At 41.2% G+C, this 22963-nt stretch overlaps 4 protein-coding genes across 4 annotated transcripts; 2 read left to right on the top strand and 2 right to left on the bottom strand.

Moving 5' to 3' along the window:
- Positions 1-873: 873 nt before the first annotated feature.
- On the bottom strand, positions 874-5256 carry LOC107386563 (terminal nucleotidyltransferase 5D). The gene is made up of 2 exons (XM_015961033.3): positions 5109-5256; positions 874-3287 (listed from the first exon to the last, which is right to left on the bottom strand). The coding sequence occupies exon 2, from the start codon at positions 3279-3281 to the stop codon at positions 1020-1022; it is 2262 nt and encodes a 753-aa protein (XP_015816519.3). The 5' UTR covers positions 3282-3287; positions 5109-5256; the 3' UTR covers positions 874-1019.
- Positions 5257-8087: 2831 nt separating this feature from the next.
- Positions 8088-10936, top strand: chmp1b (charged multivesicular body protein 1B). The gene is made up of 8 exons (XM_015961032.3): positions 8088-8248; positions 9181-9278; positions 9345-9491; positions 9585-9653; positions 9752-9859; positions 9950-9993; positions 10134-10206; positions 10344-10936. The coding sequence occupies exons 1-8, from the start codon at positions 8233-8235 to the stop codon at positions 10386-10388; spliced, it is 600 nt and encodes a 199-aa protein (XP_015816518.1). The 5' UTR covers positions 8088-8232; the 3' UTR covers positions 10389-10936.
- Positions 10937-13165: 2229 nt separating this feature from the next.
- rraga (Ras-related GTP binding A) lies at positions 13166-16865 on the top strand. Its single transcript, XM_015961029.3, has 10 exons — positions 13166-13320; positions 13585-13674; positions 14122-14221; positions 14319-14385; positions 14478-14700; positions 15208-15303; positions 15918-16040; positions 16125-16216; positions 16327-16442; positions 16544-16865. The coding sequence occupies exons 2-10, from the start codon at positions 13648-13650 to the stop codon at positions 16645-16647; spliced, it is 948 nt and encodes a 315-aa protein (XP_015816515.1). The 5' UTR covers positions 13166-13320; positions 13585-13647; the 3' UTR covers positions 16648-16865.
- An 888-nt stretch (positions 16866-17753) lies between these two features.
- On the bottom strand, positions 17754-21793 carry cnga2b (cyclic nucleotide gated channel subunit alpha 2b). The gene is made up of 6 exons (XM_015961030.3): positions 21371-21793; positions 21145-21255; positions 20803-20979; positions 20563-20670; positions 20318-20424; positions 17754-20222 (listed from the first exon to the last, which is right to left on the bottom strand). Exons 1-6 carry the CDS (start codon positions 21469-21471, stop codon positions 18730-18732), a joined length of 2097 nt encoding a protein of 698 aa, XP_015816516.3. The 5' UTR covers positions 21472-21793; the 3' UTR covers positions 17754-18729.
- Between the last annotated feature and the right edge of the window lie 1170 nt (positions 21794-22963).

Raw genomic sequence — 22963 nt, 5'->3', positions numbered from 1 at the left:
GCTGTTTTTCGGCGCTGTTGAATCGACTGCTTCATTTTCAAAAACAAACCTCCTCAAAACCAGAAAAACCACCAACTAAAAACAATCTTATTTTGACATTAAGTTTTAAAATATTGGAAACATTTGTTCTGTTTTTGAGTCACACAATAAAACAAAAATATACAAAGCAATATCAGTGAGCACAATACCAACTGTGATAGTCTAGATTGTAGACATTAATTGAAAAAGAAGGCCCAGCAATTGTGAGTTTAAATTACTGAATCATTAATGAATATTGAAAGAAAAAGCAAGAACAGTAATACGTGTGTTTACTGAAACTTATATTTTTACTATATTTTCTCACGTCGCTTCAGCTTTACACTACTTTTAGCTTCGGTTAATTAAAAAATCGGATTGTTTTTAGCATCTTAGCAGAAGCATTTCCTCATCGGCTAATTTTTTTTAAGTCAAAGAAAACACAAAACCTTCCTCTGAACGTTCACAAATACACAATTTACCACATTATGAAAGTACCACAATCTAATTTATACCCACAGAAACTCTGTTACGTCCACACAGATATGGTCACACGTTTACTCCATAGAGACGAATGATTCACAACAGCACAACAGTGGCTTTTCTCATCGTGACTCAAACTTGATCCAAAACCAAGATTTTAGAAGCCATCAGGTGTTTGACGGGATATATTTCATAGATTGGAGAAGTCCAGCCATAAAGACCGAGCACATTACAACCCCTTCAGTACAGCATCGGCACAGAGCCCTCCAAATCTGAACCAAAAAGTCCTTCAACTTTGATTTGAAAATCCTCTCCGACAGGTCTTTGACAGGGTGCACGTCCACCTCCAGGTCTTTCTCAGTCCTGACCTCTCATCATCTCTCATGTTATAAGCAGGAGGGGTTTAAAAACATGAACACTGCACCCGAGGATGCCTGTTGTTGCTAAATCTTCCATTTGTGCCTCTGTTTGCAGAGCACCATGCTGAAAGCAGGCCACATGCCAACACGAGAGCAGTTTAGCTACACTAGTCCAGTTTGCATGTGGACATGCAGCGGGTAGGGGTGGTAGACCAACGGGGGCTGGGCCTGAGTGATGTAGTAGCTGTTGTAAATGGGCTCCGTCATGTAAGGCGCCGGCTGGTAGAAGCAGGTGACGTTTGCTGTGTTGGGGATGGCGTTCTGTTCGCCCAGCACCCTCAGAGCCAGGACCGTGATCATGTTAAGGGTCTGCCTCCTCTCGTGTCCCATCAGACACACCGTGCTTTCATCTATCACTCGCCGAAGGGTCATCAGATAGTCATATTTGCTTGCCTCCTCACTGCCGATGAAATGGCACTGCAAGTAAGCCTCGATTTTACGCTTCTGCTCGCTCACATCGGGAAAGTCGATAAAGAAGCGGGAGCACATGTAACGCTCCAGAGACTTGATCTCAGCCTCGCTGGCCGGCCTGAAGTTCCTCACCAGCAGGTCGCTGTATTTCAACAGTCCGCCTCCACGGATCTCCTCAGGGTTGTGGGTGGCAATGAGACGATGTCGAAGGTGGTCCATCGCCTGCTCAAAGTCCCCATACATGCATTCAGCTTCAACGGTGAGGATGGGCTCGCCTTCTGCCCTGACCCATGCGTCTGATCCATTTGGGACAGTGTCTGCTGCCTCAAAAGTTTCCTCGGCTTTTGAGGAAATGTTTGGTGCACATGTCTGACTTAGAACCTCTAAATCGGGAGGCTTCTTTAACTGTTTCGGCCTCACAATTCGCTTTGCATTTTCACCAGAACCCATCCCTTCCTGAAGTGCACCGACTGGACTGATTGTGGGTACCGTAGGGTCCTCTTTTCCTTCAGTGTGTTCTGACTTTGAGCACAAAAAAATTGAGCCTTGAGTTTGTGCATTATCCTCGAGAGGTTTGAGTAATTGTAAGGGTGGAAAGAGCTGCGTCGTAAGGTCAGATACATCGGTCAGTAGAGACCACTTTTCAGGCTTGTTGATCAGCTTCCGAGACATTTTTCTTTGTAATTTCGGTAAAGGGCAGTACTCCGGGATGATATCTTGTGATGTACTGCAAGTCTTTTTAGCTGGAGGAGGAAAGGAAAATTCAAATTGTGAATCTTGTGGAGCTGAGGAGTTTTCAGTCCTGCAGAACGCGGTGTCTACTTTTAACTGTGAACTATTTTCACCACGGGTTTGTTCCCGTGAAGCAGACTTTTCAGCAGCTACAGACTCAGAAACCAGTGCCTTGCGCAGGTCTTCATCACTCTGTAGTTTTAAACATGCATGTGTCACCAGTGGATCCACGCCATCTGTGGATAAACGTTCTGGTTCTAAGGGGACATCATGACTAAACAATTCTTTTTGTTCTCCGCTTTCTGCACAAAGTTCAAACACTTCTGATATGTCCTCCTCTGAATGAACATCCTCAAGGCCGTCTTCTTCCACCTGCTGCACAGGGTCTCTTACAGGTTCCAACACCTGCTCCGCCTCACACCTTCCATCTTCCTCTCCACATGGAAGATCTTTAGCTAATCCAGAAATGGCCTCTTCAAGATGGGGAGGATCCAAGCTAGCAGTCATTGCTGAATCTTTCCCCTCTTCAGCACTTTCAGGACCACATGATTGTTCTCGCTTTTTGTCATCATCCTTGTTGCTGTCACCTTTAGACAAACGTCCAGCATCCAGCACCATCTTCCCTTCTTGTTTCCTTTCAGTCTCCCAGTAGGACTCCAGCATGCGATCCAGGATTATCTGGAAGGAGTCCACGCTGAACTCAAACTGCCTGCGAAGGGAACTGACAAACCTGAGCCCCACCGTTTTAGCCCTGTTGTTAGAAAGCAAGATCAGGCTCCATCTGTCGTGCTCATTGAAAACTTTCACCATCTTCTGCACGTATGCTTCCTTCATTGTGAGACATGTGATCTTCCGCCTGTTGACCCCACACGGGAGGAGGTCTCGCAGGCTGCCCAGCACCACTTCCTTAATCACCTGGAAGTCCTCCTGTCTGGGCAGTTCTACTCCAAAGATGATGTCTAAGTCTCTGTAGCCTAGGCCATTGTCCCTCACCAGGACGTGACTGGCGGTCGCTCCGTTAAGGCGTAAGTCTTTAACCTGGATGTCTCTTTCCATCAGCCGATCCTTCACCACGCGAATGATGTCCTTTGCTCTCACCTGGAGGGTGGGGAAATTTCCCCGTCCGTGGATAGGGATCACCTCGGTCAGCACTTTGTCGAGAGCTTGGACTTGATCAAGAGTTAAGTTGTGGAACTTCTTCTCTGTTTTAGGCTCCATCATCCTCACCTGTGAAACGAGATCTGACATCACATTATGATGCAAAATGATGCAGTGAAACTAACAGAAAACACGCCAACAGCTTTTCTTTTTTATTTTCCTTTTTCAAAATGTATCAATAGATTTGTCAATTTTATACTGCTGGTTTTAAAATGTTGCCTTGCCTCCATAAAAACTTAACTGTGAGCTCTGAGGACATTGGGCGCTTCGGTTTGTAGCTTTTCTGGTCAACTGCCTCTAGATGGCAATAAAATAAAAATATACAGCAAAAAAAACTTAATGAATCCACACACACACACACACACACACACACACACAAATGCTATGTGGCCTTGCATTCTTCTGAGCCCTTAATATAAAATTTTCTTTGGGAAATGTGGGTCAATATGTTGCTAAACAATGAGAACACAGGTTTCACAACAATTATTTAACTTTAACGGTTAGAACAAATTAGGATCAGTTGACAAGCAGAGAATTGGAAAAACACGATAGAATATTTAAAAAAATACTAAATATATCATCTCATTTATGTTATTGAAACAGATGCCATACAACAAAACTGAGTTTCCCTTTATAACGATTAAAAATAAAGCAAAAAAGAATAAATTATAATTGAGAATCTTGAAGTGAGTGATTTGCAGTTTTAACTGCATTTAAACACAACATTGTGAACATATTGGTTTTCATGATGCTTATGCAGATTTTGAGCTGAGTTATTCCTCATTTCTGCATGTTACAGGTGACTCACTGGTCTGCCATTCACCTGGAGACAGACAAAGACTCTTCATGTCAGATTTCAGGTATAAACACAGAACTCTGTCTACCATCACCTCCTATTCAGCTGAGCTGATACACCTGTTTTTTATATGACACTGTGTTCATGAGGCTTTTGAAATATTGCTAAAAATAAAGTTCGTACGTCATCATTAATGTACACTGAGTCATCAATTAAAGAGCTCAACCCTTTCAAACCAAAACACTTCAGAAAAGTGATCAGGCGTAAACATTTAACTGAATCTGAAGGACAAATTATTTATATACAGTTTTTCCACTGATGGTCCTATTTTACACAGCCTTGTCCTTCATAAATTTGGTAACAATCCTGCAGATATTATTCACATTTATATTAAAAGTAGAAGAATTTCCATGGATGTTGATTCACTAGCTTATTCACAGCCTAAAACACATCGTATTTGACAAAAAATGTGCATTTAAAATAAAACCATTGTGAGCTGCACATTTAAACTCTGTTTCTTTTTGAAAAATGAAATTGTGTGTGTGTGTGTGTGTGTGTGTGTGTGTGTGTGTGTGTGTGTGTGTGTGTGTGTGTGTGTGTGTGTGTGTGTGTGTGTGTGTGTGTGTGTGTGTGTGTGTTACTGATGCAGTCAGAGGCAGCCTGGGGCAGAAGGACGCACGGCCCACAGCAGCCTCTAGTGAATCTCTGGGGTTACATCAGCTCGGTCCTGCAGCAGGACTGCTCCTCTGCCACTTGGCTTCTTTATAGATAAGACTATATGAGTCATACAGGCGCTGAACAAAGCACCACACACTGGCTCTCCTGGATTCTTTCCATGTGCGCAAAAACAACCACAAATGCGCAACTAACTATACGTGCAATCAGGGCCATAACATGAGCCAGTGAGCTGTATTAAACATAAAAATGTTCATGCACATGATTTTGCACAGGCCACTTTTTTGTTTCACTGCACCTATTATCTCTACTCCAGATGTTTTCCGTGCAAGTTTAGAAGCAGCATAAATTGCAACATCTTGCAGAAATGACACGTAATAAAACGGCTGCACAATTAAAATGAACGGTAATAAACTCACCTGTCTGCTGCTGAAAACACAGAAAAGTAAACCTCAAAAGAAAAACAAATATTTATGGATATCCAACAGGTTTGTCCGACCCTGTTGGGGAGGTTGATGCTGAAGTTAACGCGGACAATTTCCTCTCAGCGCTCGAGCACTGTTTCCATGGAAATTAACCTGTCACGAGACTGGCGGTAAATCACGACGCTGGGTCTCTCTCCAACTACCAAGTGACAAGCACTGGAGTTTAAAACAAAGCCCTGGTTAGACTGGCCCTGAGCAGGCGGCGTAACAGTTTGGTAAAGTTTGCCTTTTATTGGTGGAGCGCAGCGATGTGTCAGGCTGAAGCAGCGGCGTGCCACCGCACTGCCGAGCTGTTGCGGGGTGAACATCACATCAGACGGAGTGAGTCATCCTCTCTCCCCGCCGTGATCCACACAGTAAATCTAATCATCAGACAACCTGTTTCACCGCCCACCACAACAACGCCACGCGCACTTTTTGTACCATTCATGTGTTCATTTATTCACACAAACAGGCAAACAAACGTGTTTTATTGTTTTCTCCGTGTTTCTTTTTTTCATTCTCCTTGTATTTCCATTCACATTTGGAAAAGAGGCGGAGGCAGTTCGCTCGTGACGTTTGAATAGAATAGGACACCATTAGAGGCAAGCCAATTGATCATATAACAGGATACCGTACAGAAATTATTGACACAGTTCATTTTAGGAAATAACACTTAGTAGCTCTCTGGTATTTACAAGGGCATATAATTACCATTGTGAAATTAATAAATTATGAAGAAGTGTCATTATTAGAGTCAAATGCGAGAAATAAAAGTTAAATTACTATATTTCCAGAAAATAGATGGAGGCAAAACCCCATTGTGCTCCTAAATCTAACTTTATTTGCTTTGTTTAGATTATCGTTTTACCAGAGATTCAAAAAGTGTTTCAGTTAAGCAAACTATCAAACGTGAAACGTTTTATTGAGCAGTCTTTTGGTGATTTCTGAACCAACTTCTACAACAGAACTCTTCCTTCAAACCTTAACAATATGAGTCACAAACAAGCATGTACCTGAAAACATCTGAAGCTTATAAAATATTTAAATAATATTGTTCTCCTGTCAAACAAAATATTTTCTAAGCTTCAGATGTTGTCAGGTACAAGATTCTGACTCTTCTTGTGAAGGATTGCAAAAAATTCATATGGCTTCTCCGCTGACATGGGCACATATTTATAAATAGCCAAAAGTTTAATAAAATAATGGAATGGCTGCTCTATCTTGTTGAGTGCTAGGATCAGTATTTACGGTTTACCTGAGGAAACCACACATGAGGCTATGTGTTTTGACAAAACACAGCACAAAACATGCGTCATGTTTTCTATTTGTGGCAGTGTGAGCGTCCTGTCAGCGTCCCGATTGATCATGCGCCCTGGCTACTTGACCAAGGGGGATGTCCCTTTGGCTGACTGGTAAGCGCGCATGACTCTCACCCGGTAGTCTGGGGACAGAATCCCGCCCGGGTCCTCGTTTTTCCACCTTGCCACATACTTAAAATGACAAAACAGTAGATACGATCGGTTTTTAGGAAAGAAAAGGAAAATAATTTCATAATGGAACATTATTTCACTCATAAAACAGAAATGCAAGATTCTCCTACTTATTTTCTTATTTGTGTAATTTTTGTCCAGGACAAATTATATTTGAGACACAATTGTTGGATGAGGATAAGGATGAAGTTCTTCAGTATAGCTCAGATGTTCAATTTGACTGGAGAAGTTGAAATTGTTGATGTAACATAAATCCAGTTTAACAGAGTGTTAAAACTCTTCAGATTTAGGTATTTATTCTTAATTTTTGTTGTGCAGGATATCTTGAAATTTATTGCATATTTTACAGAAGAGAATTGGGGCCTCAAGTGGAGGAGTTTAAGTATCTCGGGGTCTTGTTCACGAGTGAGGGTAGGAGGGATCGGGAGATCGACAGGCGGATTGGTTCAGCGTCTGCAGTGATGCGGACGCTGAGCCGATCTGTCGTGGTGAAGAGGGAGCTGAGCCAAAAAGCCAGGCTCTTGATTTACCGGTCGATCTACGTCCCAATCCTCACCTATGGTCATGAGCTTTGGGTAATGACCGAAAGAACGAGATCACAAATACAAGCGGCTGAAATGAGTTTCCTCCGTAGGGTGGCCGGGCTCAGCCTTAGAGATAGGGCAAGGAGCTCGGACATTCTGGAGGGACTCGGAGTAGAACCGCTGCTCCTCCGGATCGAAAGGAGCCAGTTGAGGTGGTTTGGGCATCTGGTCAGGATGCCTCCTGGACGCCTCCCCGGGGAGGTGTTTTGGGCATGTCCTGCTGGCAGGAGGCCCCCGGGTTGACCCAGGACACGTTGGAGAGGTCACATCTCCAATCTGGTTCGGGAACGCCTTGGGGTCCTGCCGGAGGAGCTGGTGGAGGTGGCTGGGGAGAGGACGGTCTGGAGCTCCCTAGTTGGGATGCTGCCCCCGGAACCCGGACCCGGACCCGGATAAGCGGAGGAAGACGAAGACGAGAATTGGGGCCACTTGGGGAAAAAAAGAAAAGAAAGATAATTCTGACTTTTTTCTCTGAATTCTGTCTTTAATCTCAGAATTCAAGCTTTTTTTCTGAGAATCCTGACATTTTTCTCAGGATTGTAATCTCAGATTTCTGACTTTTTTCCTCAGATTTCTGAGTTTAATAATTATGAGAAAAAAAAGTCAGAATTCCCATTTTCTCTTTTCAGTGGCCCTTGTCCTCTTCCGTAGTAACTTGTTGTAAATCAAGTTTTAAATATTAGTTATTTTATTTCTTCTTTATTTTTATTCTTAGCAAAGAAAGATAGGAAGAAAACAAATGTAAGAAAAGATAAAATAACGAGGATGGCAAGCAGCATCACTGTTTTTGTTTTGTTTTGCGTGGCTGAACAATTATATGCTACTACGGCCTGCCATTACTACGTAACCATGACGTCGTTGATATTTTGGTAGAACACCAGGAAGTGCGGAAGAAGACGAGGACCGAAACCAGAAGGGCTGAACTTGACAACTTTTGTTACATTTTTTGTGGGGGGTTTTCTTGAGTATTTGGTTGTTGGGTTTTCAGAAAGCTTCTTCAAAATGCCGGCTATGGAAAGTATCCTTTAAAACCGGAAATGGAGAGAGAATACTGAAGTGAAACAGTATAACAGGGGCTAAAGTAGGAGCGGAAGAACAACACGCTAGCTTCGTTTTCATGGTGAGATTTATGCGTGACAGGCGTTTGAAACACTCCTGTATGTGTCAGATACAATCCAGAGACTGAGAAAATGTTTCGATTAACAACCCGGACGTTAAGGACTCTTCTGAGTCTTTAAACAGTGACAAAGCGACGACAGAGGCCTTGTTAGCTAATATGTTGAAATACAAGAACCACTTCCCAGCTTAACGTTGGAGTCCTGATTTCACCAAACACGAAAAGTTCAGGCGAACAGCCTTTGAAAATAGTTTGTTTTAATCTGTGTCACTTCTTGTTTAGGAAACCATAACTATTCAAACGACCAGAAAACTTTTGAAATACCATTTGTAATGGTTACAGAACCTATTTTAAGTCAAATGAAATATCTACATTGTATGTGTTATCTATAGTTTCATTCTGAACAGCATTCCAGTTTATTAATGCTGGAATTAGCATTTGAGAGATAAGAAAATTCAGAATTTAGATTTACTCCTTTTTTTAAATTTTATTTATTTATTTATTTTTTACATCAACTGTAAAAGTTTATGTTTTTTAGGTTAAATTAAAGCAACCTACGTGGTAAACCATTATTTGTTCTTTTTCCAGTTAGGTAATGAACTTGTCAGTGCTCTCTTGTGGATAAACCATGTAATGTTGATGGCAGTTGGGGACTACCTCTGGGAAATGTCTTGACATTTTTATGTTTGAGGCAAATTATCTTCATTCACACATCAAGAAGAATACTGTAGCCACATTGTGTAGAATAACCAGGCCTATTTTTATTTTCCCTGTAAATATAGCATTTTCCCATAGTTCTGTTTAGACTCGTTCTTCTTAACTTCATACCTCAGAACATCTCTTCAATCTAAAATTTGCTGCCAAGGAGCTCCAAAGAAATTCAAAGAAATGTGACAAAGAGGAAAAAGCAGAAAAGACGAAAGTTAAGAAGGTGGGTTTCAAATCTGAAGTTGCTCGCTGGGCCAGGCCGTTTAACGGACCACGCTTCTACCTCTAGGCCATCCAGAAGGGGAACATGGAGGTAGCACGGATCCATGCAGAGAATGCCATCAGACAGAAGAACCAGTCTGTGAACTACCTGAGAATGAGCGCTCGAGTCGACGCAGTGGCAGCTAGAGTCCAGACGGCTGTCACAATGAACCAGGTGAGCTGCATCAGTCGGAGGCCGAGGATCAGTGCTGAAATGTAGTAATGTTTAATTTTGTCCATTTGCTAATATTTTTGTTTTATCTGACAGGTCACAAAGTCTATGGCTGGAGTGGTGAAAGGCATGGACGCTACTCTGAAGAGTATGAATCTGGAAAAGGTACACGTAATAATCTGAAGTATTTATACAATGTTATCAATTTGAGTTTGTATCATATTCATAACAATAACATGAAACATTTTACTCTTTTTTTTAAGATCTCAGCTCTTATGGACAAATTTGAGCATCAGTTTGAAACTCTGGATGTTCAGACAGCCCAGATGGAGGACACCATGAGCAGCACAACAACCCTCACCACGCCGCAGGTGAGCATCTCCGTTCTGCTTCTGTCTTATTGCCCAACAGTTCCTTCTAAAGACTTTTACTACAAATATAGTGTTTAATGTTTGTTTCAGAATCAAGTGGAGTCATTGATGCATGAAATGGCTGATGAAGCAGGGTAATCTTCTTCACTTTTGTCCAAGTATTCTTTATTGAATAAATCAATTGTTGGACAGACAGACCTTTACCCTGTTATGTGCAATCTTACTTAAGTAAGCAGAGACATTTGTTAAAGAGTTGGTTTGTGTTTTTGCTCAGTTTGGACCTGAACTTGGAGCTACCACAAGGACAGACGGGATCAGTGGGTACCAGTGTTGCTTCTGCAGAGCAGGTATTCAATGCCTTTGAATAAATACGTCCTGCTGGACTTGATTCCTTGTAATAATATGAGGTGTTTGGATGACATGGGGAGACATTTTCCTCATCTTTGTCTTTTTGACTAAAATCAGTCTCTTTCTCTGTTTAAAGGATGAGCTGTCTCAAAGACTCGCAAAGCTCAGAGATCAGATGTAAAGAATAACGGCAGTGGACTGACACCAGAACTCAAAAATCTGCAACATCCCTACACTACCTGAATACAACTCTTGTTTATGTACATCATGTCTTTCTTTTCCTTCCTCTTTTTTACATCTTATATATCTGTTAAGGAGAAATCATTTAGAATGTTTCTCCTCAGTGAAAATGTCTCAAATTCTTGTTAAGCTTAAGGCAATTTAAAATCCTTACGGGAAACATTTTTATTATTAAATGAGATGTTTGAGAGACACGCATAAGTCTATTTACAAAAAAGCTACTTAATTTAACAATTTTGTTAGATACATACATTTTAGAACAATAATAAAAAGTCACAAACATTATTTATTGGTTTATTACATACACAATCAAAATGTTTTGTGTAGTATTTGAGGATCTTTAGAACATTTCCTTTTTTTGTGTTGACTTTTTCTATTTTATTTGTGATCATTATTTTAAGAAGGTCCTGGCATGTGTCTGATCACCTTCATAAGTTTCTCATTGTTTTGGAACAGTTTAGAGTAAACAATAAAGTTTTATAATACTTATTCATTATTTCCATTCAAATTAAATTCTCATTGGTGAAGATTTATCACATAATGTTTTCTCAGGTGTAAAATGTGCCAGAAATTGCCCATCTTTTGAGATACATTTTTTAGGACTCAGGGTGTAAAAAATAGCGTTTATGCAAAATATGTAAAGGGTAAGCAGCTTCTAAGCAAAAGGTCTGTGGTTTTAAGCCTGATTCATGCTTAAGCAAAGGCACAAAGCAAATTCTTTTATTGAGCAGAAGCTGCTTGAGCTAGAGGAACAAATGTTATTAGAGCACAGCGAGAATGACGAAGGATTGGCGTTGGTGGAGTGTCCGTCCATTGTCAACACTCGCGCTGTTTACATTTTTAAGGGACGCTACGTACACACACACACACTACGTCCTGCCGGAAATGACGTTGTTTTTTTTTTTGGCTGACCAATAACAGATGTCCAGCATACAACGCGGCCGTCGGATGTTTATGGGCCATTCCCATCTGTACCGGGTCGGGCCGGGCCGGGTAGCGTAGGTTGTTTACATATCTGGGTGGCCTGGTATTTTTCCGGGCCAACCAAGGCTCATTCTCGGCCCTCTTCTCGAGGGGGTCTGCTTCAGGCTGACCAGGGCCAACACACCCACTGCTGACAGCAAATTCACACTTTCCATTAGAGCAAGCCTCTGATTGGTGGGTAGAATCAGCCCACATGGGCTTAAGGCAAGGATGTGTGGAATCAACCGGGCCAGGCTGGGGCCGACTGGGGCTACCTGGCCCGGGCCGACCCGGTACAGATGGGAATGGCCCATTAGAAAATAGAGCTCGACTCCAACCAACCCATACAACGTCGCATCATTGTGATCCGACATGCTGGAGCAGTGTCAGTATGAATCAGCCTTTAGTCCGTTTCTGTTTAATGCCCGTTTAAATCATCTCTTTACAATCCAATTTCATATTTCTTAAATGTTCTTTGAAAGAGATATGACATTTGAATAAGTTACTGTATTTATGATGTGGATAGTAAAAGACATGTTTTTTTAGTTATTAATTTTTCTGGCTTTTTCTCCAGACTAGTCAAACACCACGCTGCTGATTAGATGAAGCCATGCCACTATTCGTTAGGATTGGATGCAAAGGTCATTTACTGTGCAAAGTCCTAAATGCTAAGTTCAGTTATTTGTGTCGTGTGCTTGTCTCAAATCAAAAACTGTATATAAAAAAGTTCATCTGCAATTTCAATACTTTGCAAATGTGCTGCACTTATCTTAATCTTACTTCAGTAAAGCCCTAAAGAGCAAATCACCTGACATGCAAATCAATTAAGAGAAAAGTCAATCACATTATGAAGGCCTTTTAATGCATGTTCTCCAATATTTCAGTCACTGGTGGGTGAGTTTATTTTTTTTTACCTGGACCTCTCACATTTTTTTATTTATAATTTTTTGGACCAGCTATGACGCTTCGTTTCCCCTTATTTTGAAAGTTTCTGTTCTGAGCTTTTGTTTCAGGGGTGTGTTCAGGGAGTGGCCTGGGGTAGCACATGCCACCATCGGAATCTGATTGGCCACCCCAGGTGCCACCACACTAATTTACCTTTAAATAGGCTTTTCATTGTCCACAAAAGGCTTGGGGGTAAAACAAAAAATAAAGCATAACCATTGGTGCCACCCATGCACAAAGTTGTGCCTCACCTGGGCCACCCCATTTTAAAAGATCTGGACACGCCACTGTTTTGTTTCTCTCAACAGATAATGCAGCTGAATAAAAAAAACTGCGTTGTTAAAATACTCATTTTCTTAATAAAAACATCAAAGAAAATTAGCAAACATGTTGAGTAGCATTTCCTGTGCAGCCCTTCAAAATAAATCTGATTTTAAGAAATACATAGCTGTGGCTTTAAAACTAACATGAAGATGCAAACTAATTGATTAAATAAAGAACCCCCAACGTATTCCAAAAATGTTTCCACTATGCTGACACTAATCCGTTAAAATATAAGAATATCAGCACCAAATGAGAAAGGGTTTCTTATGGGTGATGTGATTTTCCTAAAAAATGTCTTGCTAAGCGTTTTACTTCAAAACTCAATCCCATTTTCACAACTGTCTGTTTAAATTTCATTAGCCTAATTAATATTTTAAAAGGACAATTATCTTTAGGGGCAAACAATTCAATGTAGTCAGTTTTTGCCTGATGCAACCGTTAGAAAAAATTTGCCTGCGAGGTAAAATTCAGGGATTAACTCCCATATCCACATCATGTGACTTTTAGCGTAAACAGGAAGCAGCTGATCTTTACTTTAGTCTGCTTCTACCAAGTAATCTGTACAGCGAAATACTCCCAAAATAACTCAAAGCAGTCTTGTAAAATAGCTCGACCATAAGTAACTGTGCTACCCTCTGGGGGTAAGTTGGAAATATGATACTACATTAGTTCTCAGCCAGCTCAGCCGTTTAGTTTGGGTAAGATAACCGTATTAGCTTAGTTAGCATTAGTTTAAGTGTTCACTCGGAGGAAAGAAACTAATTTTAGCGGATTTAGTAATCCAGTTATGGGTTCTTTTGTGTCTAAAATATAACTTATTTCTAAATATGTTTGTTATTTCGTTATTTAAGTAAGTATCCACAGTGAAGCTAAGATAAGAGCTAGTTGTTGAAACTGTTTCACAGGAGAATTAGAGTCATCTGACCTGCAGCTCAGAAACATACTCTCCTTCGTGTCTCCTGAGGGGGATGTCAGGCACAGCTATGAAGAAAAAGGTAAAGCATCAAATATTAAACGTCAGTTTTTCTGTGGAATAACCAAATGCAAAATTTCTGTTCGATTTAGTGAGCTGTACACTGTAAAATGGCTGGTGATATAAATGATTACAAAAAATTGTGAAGATATACATTTTAAGATGTCTAAACTGCTCAAGTTTAAATGTAAAATTTAAGGTTTATGTTTAAACAAAAATAGATATGTAAATTCTTACTTCCACCAAATTAGTTAACTAGCAGATTACCCAAACCAACAGATGTTTAACACACATTAGTAGAACAGCACATGCTTTTTTAAGTTAACTTACATTTTTATGGCAATAATTTAACGTCTATTCATGATTTAAACCAGTATGTTAGTTTTTACAGTGTAAGAATACAACTCAGTAACAGGTACAGTTTATTTTTACTAAGTCATTTCTTTATCTACTATGTTTTTGCTTTCAGGTGCTCCTGATGGGGAAAAGTGGGTCTGGAAAGACCAGCATGAGATCAATCATCTTTGCCAACTACATAGCTCGGGACACACGTCGGCTCGGAGCTACGAGTGAGAGCGCTCTAAAGGAGTTTTCATCTTAAACTGTGACATTAGTTATTTATGTTTGATTACCTTCGTTTACAACTGAAACTTCTGTTATTTTTAGTTGACGTGGAACACTCCCATGTTCGATTTCTTGGCAATCTGGTTCTAAACCTGTGGGACTGTGGAGGGTAAAGCCAATTTCCCTGATATTTAATATTGTTTTGGTCCACTTTGGACAAGTCTTCCAGGTTGATTAGTTCTCTGTGTTTCGATTCTCTAGACAAGACACGTTCATGGAGAACTACTTCACCAGCCAGCGAGACAACATTTTCAGAAATGTTGAGGTTCTAATTTATGTATTTGATGTTGAGAGCCGTGAGCTTGAGAAAGACATGCATTACTACCAGTCGTGTCTCGAAGCCATCCTGCAGAATTCCCCCGATGCCAAAGTGTTCTGTCTGGTGCACAAAATGGACCTTGTTCAGGAAGACCAGAGAGATCTGGTGAGCATTTGCTGGAATGTTTTTGGTATCATCAGTTCTGCTTTCAATCTCAAGAAGAAACTGAAAAAGTCTAAAGAAAGACAGATGAGTTGCATACAAAAAACAAAAGATCTTTCCATCTTATAAAATGTTGTTCATTTTTTATTTTTAAATAATAATAAAACATTCAGATTTATGGACTTGAAAACTTCACTACTGTGATTTTAATTATTTTGCATTCTTATTGACAATTTTAGTTTTTTTTTTTCCCTGAAAAGACCTACATTTGATAGTCCCAGTGGCTTAAAACAAGTTAGTTTAATTTGGATGTGATTTTAAGTAAGTTGCTGCAGAAAAGGAAAATTGGAAGGAATAATGTAGCACTGATGTGAAAAAGGAGAGAACATTAACAGTTGTTGTGAAAATGAGAGGTTTGTGAAGGGTGGACAAAAACCAGGTTTTTTTTCTTTTTTGACTGCAGGAAAACCATGAACTGCTCCATTTTGTGCATCTTCTCTGTTTGTACAGATCTTTAAGGAGCGTGAAGAAGATCTGAAGAGATTGTCCAGACCTTTGGCTTGTACATGCTTTAGGACATCAATCTGGGATGAAACCCTGTATAAGGTTAGGAGTCTGATGTTTTGTTTTAAACACTAGCTACGTTTACATGCGCCAAATTCCCCCAATCCGATTCAAACTTTGGTTGATCGTAAATCCCAAATTCCGGTTTACATGGACACTAACTGAACTTGTCCGATCATGCCGTGAGTAAACATGCACCAAGCCAGGTTAAATAGGTTGAGCATGCGCAGAGTTGACTTTCCCAGAAAAAAAATTGCTAACCAACACCATCTTGTTTGCACGTCTTTTCCCTCACATTTTATTTTCTTATTCTCCATCTTTGTCCATTGACTTACGTTTTTTTATCCCGTTTCTGTTTACCTCCCACCGTGTGAGCGTCTGCAAAGGCATTAAGATGTCACGCTGAAGTTGCACACATGCGCAGTGGGCATTATTTTACTCCCAACAATCCAAATGAGTGTGTGCGTGGACGTCAATCGGAATGATGATTGGACAAAACCACCTCTCTCAATTGAAATTGCATTTCATTCTGATCGGATCAGAATATTCAGATTAACATGTTTACACGAAGAATTTTTGATCTGACTAATTGTGCCCATGTAAACGTAGCTATAGTTGATGAAGTTGTTAAAAAGTGTCTAAACTGGTCTTTTCAGGCTTGGTCAAGCATAGTGTATCAGCTAATCCCAAACGTCCAGCAGCTGGAGACAAACCTGAGGAATTTTGCACAGATCATAGAAGCAGATGAAGTTCTCCTGTTTGAGAGAGCCACCTTCCTGGTGAGAGCAGCCACCTCCTGCTTGGGACGATCTTAAATCTGGATCCTTATTGAGTTTGTTGTTGTTCATGTTTTGTAAATGCAGGTGATCTCCCACTATCAGTGCAAAGAGCAGCGTGACGCCCACAGGTTTGAGAAGATCAGTAACATTATCAAACAGTTCAAACTCAGCTGTAGGTAAGACCACTTAAAACATCTTCTCCCCACACATATAGTCTGTTTACCGATTTATTTAGTTTGTTTGAGTCCAAACTTATTTGTATATTCTTTCTGTTGTTTTATTCCAGTAAGCTTGCAGCCTCTTTCCAGAGCATGGAAGTGAGGAATTCCAACTTTGCGGCCTTCATTGATGTCTTCACTTCCAACACCTACGTGATGGTCATCATGTCGGACCCGTCTATTCGTAAGTAGCAAAGAAAACACTTCTGCAGCAAAGCACAATTAGAAAAACAATTCTACAGCTTCTAATTTATTATTGGTATAATAATCGTTTGTGTTTTGCAGCGTCTGCAGCAACTCTCATCAACATCCGCAATGCTAGGAAACACTTTGAGAAGTTGGAGCGGGTGGATGGACCCAAGCACAGCCTGCACATGCGGATGCGTTAGCTGGAGCTTCTGTTCCTGGTGGATTCTCTCAGCCAATCAGTCCATAGCGTGCAGACAGCATGGCGCAGTCTCGCAGCTCCCATAAATATGATCAGCCCTGTGTCCTATCTGCAATATCTTCACATTCAATCACAATAATTATTATGCTGAAGTATCCTGATAAACGTTATGTTGAAGTACTTGTGATAACGTGTCACATTAAAGTAAGGCAAAGAGGGTGGCTGTGTTTGGGGTCATACTTTGTTGAATAATTTGGAATTGTCCATTCCCTACAGAGGATTTCGGTGATTGGGAATGTTGGCTCCTGATGAAAAGTGGCTGACACTGTTTGATTTGGAGTGTGTTTGCTGTCCCAAACAATACAATACAAACTATTTAGAAACAATTAGGAAGTGTCTTTTTCTTTTTTGCTATTACAAATTTCAAAGATACATTGTAAACAAAACTTTTGACATTATTTGTTGCTTTTTAGTTTTTGAGTGAATGCTGGGTCCACTCATCACTGCACCAGCTGTTCTGGACATGTGACAAGAAGCACCTGTCGGCTAAGCTGACAGCAGTGTCAGGGCAGCTGGAGCAGCAGTTAGATCATTTGTGGCTGCGACATGACAAATGGCTGCCTGGGATCGTGAAATGAGCTTTCATTTTTTCGTGTCTAAAACAATCACTTCCTTTAAAGGTTTTTTTGTAAGGAGCAAAATTCTTCATCAAACTATTGGATGATGGGTCTGTTTTAAATTTTAAAATACAAAGTCTGACTATTTGGAAGTAAAAATAAATTCAAAGCTTCGTGTTTCTTGAAGGATTTTAGTCACTTTTCATGCCAGAGTTTTAGATCTGATTTTACGTTGGGAAATTCTGACGGTATAGCTGTTCTGAGCGCATCTTGAACAAGTGTGTGATGTGAAAAACTGCCACGCTATACCCGTAAAGTTGACTGGCAACTTTTGTGTTTGCTGGAGTTTATTAGTAGCCATCGAACTGGGCGGACTCCAAGTTTCACTGTAATCCATCCAGTGGTTTATGAGATACTTTCTAGTGAAAACACTGCAGGCAAAATGACATCTAGAAAGATCTATTAACCTAAATCACTAGTAAATTACGAAACAAAAGTAAGACTCAAGACTGATCAAATTTAAATCTTCCTCTGGGAAGTTACACGTCTAGACTGGGATCAGTTACAGCAGGGTATCTCGTACAATATCTCCATTTGTTGCTAGTGGAAAAACAGGTTGCGTTTATTTTGCCGTAGGTAAAGACTGATGCACGACGTCCTCGCCTGCTGCATGGTGAAGAGTCTGATTACATCCCTCCTGCAGCCGCCCCAGCTACAGACTGGACTCATTGTTCCAGAAGGCCTTATCATCACCGCTCATGTGGTTGAGTTGTATCCTGGAATGCTAAGGCTGAAAAACTGGAAACCCCCAATCCTTCTCGTCTGAGGCAAATCTTACGCAGAATAAGTGAACGTGGCTCAGTGCAGGACCTCAAAAGTGTATAACCATCTCTATAAACATTGATGTGAAACAGAAATGAATTCTCCTTAATTTTTACTCAAGTAAAACTTTGGTTTTAAAACAGGAAAACAAATGTTTACGTCCTTCACAGCAAGGACTGGAGAGAAAACCAAATCCATCACTGTTGTGTGATTGTACAGGTCTGACTGTGAAAATGAGGATGCTGGAAAAATAATTGTGTGATCAAATCTCTTTCTGCCATCTCTCTTTAGACCTTTTGTTCCCAGGAGGAGCAGCGGGAGTCGGTGTTTACCAAACCAGAGCATAATATATGACATGGAGAGGGAACTGAATCCCTCTGCTGATGTAAATAAACACAGTCATCACAAGGAGCTGAAGAAGTCTCACTGCACCATATGTCCATTTATTTAATTCACTTCCAAACGTCATTCACAGGTTTTCTTTTTGTGCAATTTCAAATTTATTGTCTCCCTTTAAACTCACATCCGAGTCACGCTTTTGTTCACGTGGATAGAAACGTCACTTTACAAAATAAACAGGTTAGTCTTCCTGAAAGTGAAAGTCTAAAAGAGGTGTAAAGAAATTCAGATTTTTCTAAAGTCAGTCAGTGTTGTGATTTTGGACTCCTTTTGTCCCACGTTTGTACACCGCTCCGGTTCGGTGACCCGTTCGTGGATGCAAGCGGCCCAGGGTTGATTTCAATGGACATCTCTGTGTTTGCGCCCTTGCCATTGTTTGCCTCGGCGCCGCAGTCTGTCTGATTCAGCTGCCGCTCCAGCAAAGTGATGCGCTGCTTCAGCCGCTGCTGAGTGCCCGTGTATTCACTCAGCAGGCGGGAAAAGCGGGTCTGCAGAGTGTCCAGAGAGGACTCCAGTCTCTCCACTTTCTCCTCCGTGTCCTCTTTGTGTAGGCCTCCCCTCTCCGTGCTCTCATCTAGGAGACCTTCCTTCTTCAGGATCTCCCGACCCCTCTCCTCCAGCACCGTCTTAGCATCCGGGTACTCTGTCACTGCCTCCATCAGGTCGTCCTTAGAGAGGCAGAAGAGGTCGGAGTAACCCAAGCTGCGGATGTTGGCCGTTCGTCGATTTCCCATTTTACTGCCTTTTATATTAAGGATGCTGATTTCTCCAAAGCAGCTACCAGCAGTGAGGAGAGCGTATTGTGTGACCCCATCATCCGCTACCACAGCCAGCTTCCCCTCTTTAATGATGTACATCTCCTTACCGATGTCTCCTTTCCTGCAGATATAGTCTCCTGGACTGAAGACTTGAGGGCGTAGTTTGAGGACAAGCTCCACAAGCAGTCCTGCCTCACAGTCCTGAAAAATGCGGACTTTCTTTAGAGTGTCCAGGTGGACATTGATGGCAATTTCAGCGCGTAGTTTGTTCGGTAGGTTCTTCAGCACCTCCTGCTCATCCACAGCTTTTTTGTTGGTCCAGAGGTAGTCGAACCATGTAATGACACGAGACTCCAGTTCTTTGCTGACTTTCCTGAAGTGCATGTAATGTTTAATTGCATCAATTCGAGCCTGGAACTCAGCACGGGTGGCGTTCATGTTGGAAATCATTGAGCCTACGTTTCCTACAATTGTTGCAAAGATCAGCACACCAACGAGAAAGTCAAAGACCACAAACAGGTACTCTTCATCTTGCACAGGTGGAGGCATCTCTCCAATGGTGGTGAGAGTCAGAGTGGACCAGTACAGACAGTAGATGTAATTCCTTGTCAAGGATGAGTATTCCGGTAGGGAGATGTTTGGGAACACCCATGTGTCCGATCCAAACCCCAGCGACTTGGATATAGCGTAGTAGATGCAGGCGTTCCAGTGAATGATGACCAGGATGTAAAGAACCAAATTGCAGATGCGGAAGATGTTGGGGTAGTTGGTGCGAGTCTCCGTGCGGTCGAAGAATTCAAACATGCGCGGGAAGCGCAGCAGGCGATTGAACCTAAGTTGCGGTGTGTGGATGCCAGTGTAGATGTAAACCAGGTCCGTAGGAAGGATGGACAGCACATCCAGCTTGAACTGAAATGTTCGAACGTAGCTGTCTCTGAGCTTGGCGTGGTCCTTCACCAGCAGCCCCTGTTCCAGGAAACCTGAGACAATAACAGAGAGAAGAATCCCCCATGTGTTGTTTTATTTCACCCTTTTACCGATGACATCAGTAAGTCATTCACCTTGAAATACTCACCTGTGCAAAGTCGAACGCAGGTGTCCAGGATATACACCGTGTCAGAGAGGTAGTCCAGTATCAGCCAGCAGATATAATAGTCAACCTGTAGATCGTCAAAGCATGCCCTGAGAGTATGAAGGAGGAAGAAAACAAATCATTTAGAGCTTCAGTTACAGAGGTGGACACCCAGTAGCTCCCTTCACCCATCAGCCACGCCTGCAGGGCAGCACATGTATAGCAGACTGTGGTGGGATCATTATTACCTCACAACAACAAGGAACCAGTTGTAGAGCACCGCTGTGGCGATAACAAATAACCATCGGTAGTACGCGTTATCCGATGGGGACACCACAAACAAATCCCAGGGTTTCCTGAAAGCAGTAGGAGGTTGGAAACAAAGCAACCAAAGAGGTCTTAATGAGACATTTTGACTTAAATACAAATTAAATGGTCATAACATGGTGGCCATACAGGAGTGTGAGGAAGGTTAAAGTCAAGAATACCTAAAGATCCCCTTGGCATTGTTGCCGTTGACATCTGGCTGTGTGTTGCTGGTGCGACTCGGGGCGGTTCTCAGCTCGGGGCCACGAAACCGTTCCAGGAAGGAGTCCGGACGCTCCTCCTCCTCCAAGAGACTCCTGTGTGCCCATTCCCTCAGCCGTACCACCAGGTTCACCAGTCTGACACACCAGATTAAAAACAACTGTCATGCACAAAATCCATTTTTAAAAGCCAGATATTCCAAAACCCTAAAAACCAGAGATGTACAACGATTTTCTAGCTTCTGAATCAGTTTGAAAGCTCAGAGGAGGATAGAGACATGTTGACTTGTTAAGAGTTTCCACCTTGAGATGGCTCCAATTCTCTGGAAAGAATTCCTTGAATTGCGTCTGTTGGCATCGAGATCAGCAACTCTTTGTAGCTCTGAGGACGTGTCATCCCAGACCGACGGGACCCTGGGATGAAAAGTAAAAATAAAACCCACCCAAGCCTTAATATTTGATAAATCTGTCTCATCTTCTGCTTCTCTGAAAACGACCTTGGAAAACATCCTGAGGAAGTTCGTGTTACCTGCTCAGAATACTGTCTGTCCTCTCGACCTCCTCCTCTAAAGTGGTCTTCACCGACAGGTTGTTGGGCGACCGGTCCCCCTCTGTCACCTGGCCCGTCATCCTCGGGTCTGAAAGTGTCAACCAGCAGTAAGAATAAGGTCCAACTGGTCACCATTTAACCCATTTTGCTGCTGGGTGTGTGTGGCATGTTTCCCTGCTGTGTTCTGTTGCAGGAGCGAAGTGTGTTTATGGTGCGTTTGTCAGTTTATAGTCAGGAGACGTGAGGACAACTGGGACTGCCTGCCACAGTCCCCAACCAGAAGACATTAGGTGAATGCCTGTTGCCAAGGTGATGGAAACAGCTACAGAAAACACTCAGATATTCAAAGCAGTATTTCCCCACTAAAAACTTCTATTCTAGTATTTGAGGTATAATATGAATGGCTCCCAATTTTTTTTACCATAAACCCCAATGTTCAGATAATGATTTCACTTATGCTATTGAGTGTGTATTTAGTTATGAAATAACTTGTTTGCATATTTAAATAGAACATTTTATGGACAATGATAAAACAATAATGCATTTTTATTTTTAAAATGTTTACAGCGTCTTTTCATAAAATCTCTGTATGTTTAAAAAGTCATTATTTTAAAACAGAATCTGGTAAATTTAGTTAATAGATTTATTATGCACCATAATATGTGATCTATTTTTAAAATAAATAAATCTTACTGTAGACCTGTGACTTTACAGGTCAGTTTCTGCCCAAATTTGAAAGGCAGATAAAACAGTTAATTTATTTAAGTTATTTCCCTTTTTTCAAAAGCTGAAATATATAGAAACATTTTAAATGACCTATTTTTTTCATTTAATATCAAGTGTATTTAAATGTCTATTCATATACTTACAGGAACTTTTATTACATCTACTGTATTATAAAGTGGCTCTTGCAACATGCAGTTCTGAGATTCTCCACTAGAGGGCAGAATACTTCATCAGGTTTTTGTGGAAAACACTAGAATTCTTAGAGTAAAAAAATGAATATATAAAAAATTTAAATGTTTAATTTAACGTTTGAGGAAAATCATTTATAGCTTTGTGCAGCATTTTTTAGCCAGTTTTTGTGTCAGATGACATAAATCCTGTTTGTTAAATAATAAAACATCTGAGGAGGAACCAAACTCTTTTAGCAGCTCAGGTGAAGTCTGAACTGTTCAGTATTTTTTTTTCATCAATTATCAGCATGAGTGGACCCTTCCACCCCACAGCGCAGACGGATGATGAGGTGTTTAGACAACTGTAACCTCTGTGTGACTAATTGGTGGATCATTAATGACAACACAGGCGTGGGCTGCCTGAAGCTCTGCTGCTCTGTGAGCCAACCAGCAGCTCTCCCTCTGGAGCGGCATCACTTAGGAAACCAGCAGAGCAAAATCGTTACATCACAAGGTCTGCTGGAGTAAAGAAACTCAAAGTTACCCTTCACTCTGATTCTGATTGAAGAGTCAATTTCCCATCTTTTGTAAAGTAACCGTATTTTTTCACCTGTTCTGATCAAGAGTTAAATCACACCTCATGTTAGGTGATTTTTCTAGCTGTTAAATGCAATCA

Source organism: Nothobranchius furzeri, chromosome 10 (assembly GCF_043380555.1).
Source record: "Nothobranchius furzeri strain GRZ-AD chromosome 10, NfurGRZ-RIMD1, whole genome shotgun sequence".
NCBI lineage: Eukaryota > Metazoa > Chordata > Actinopteri > Cyprinodontiformes > Nothobranchiidae > Nothobranchius > Nothobranchius furzeri.
The sequence above is the reverse complement of the archived record's forward strand: the minus strand, read 5'-3'. Positions and strand labels throughout refer to the sequence as shown.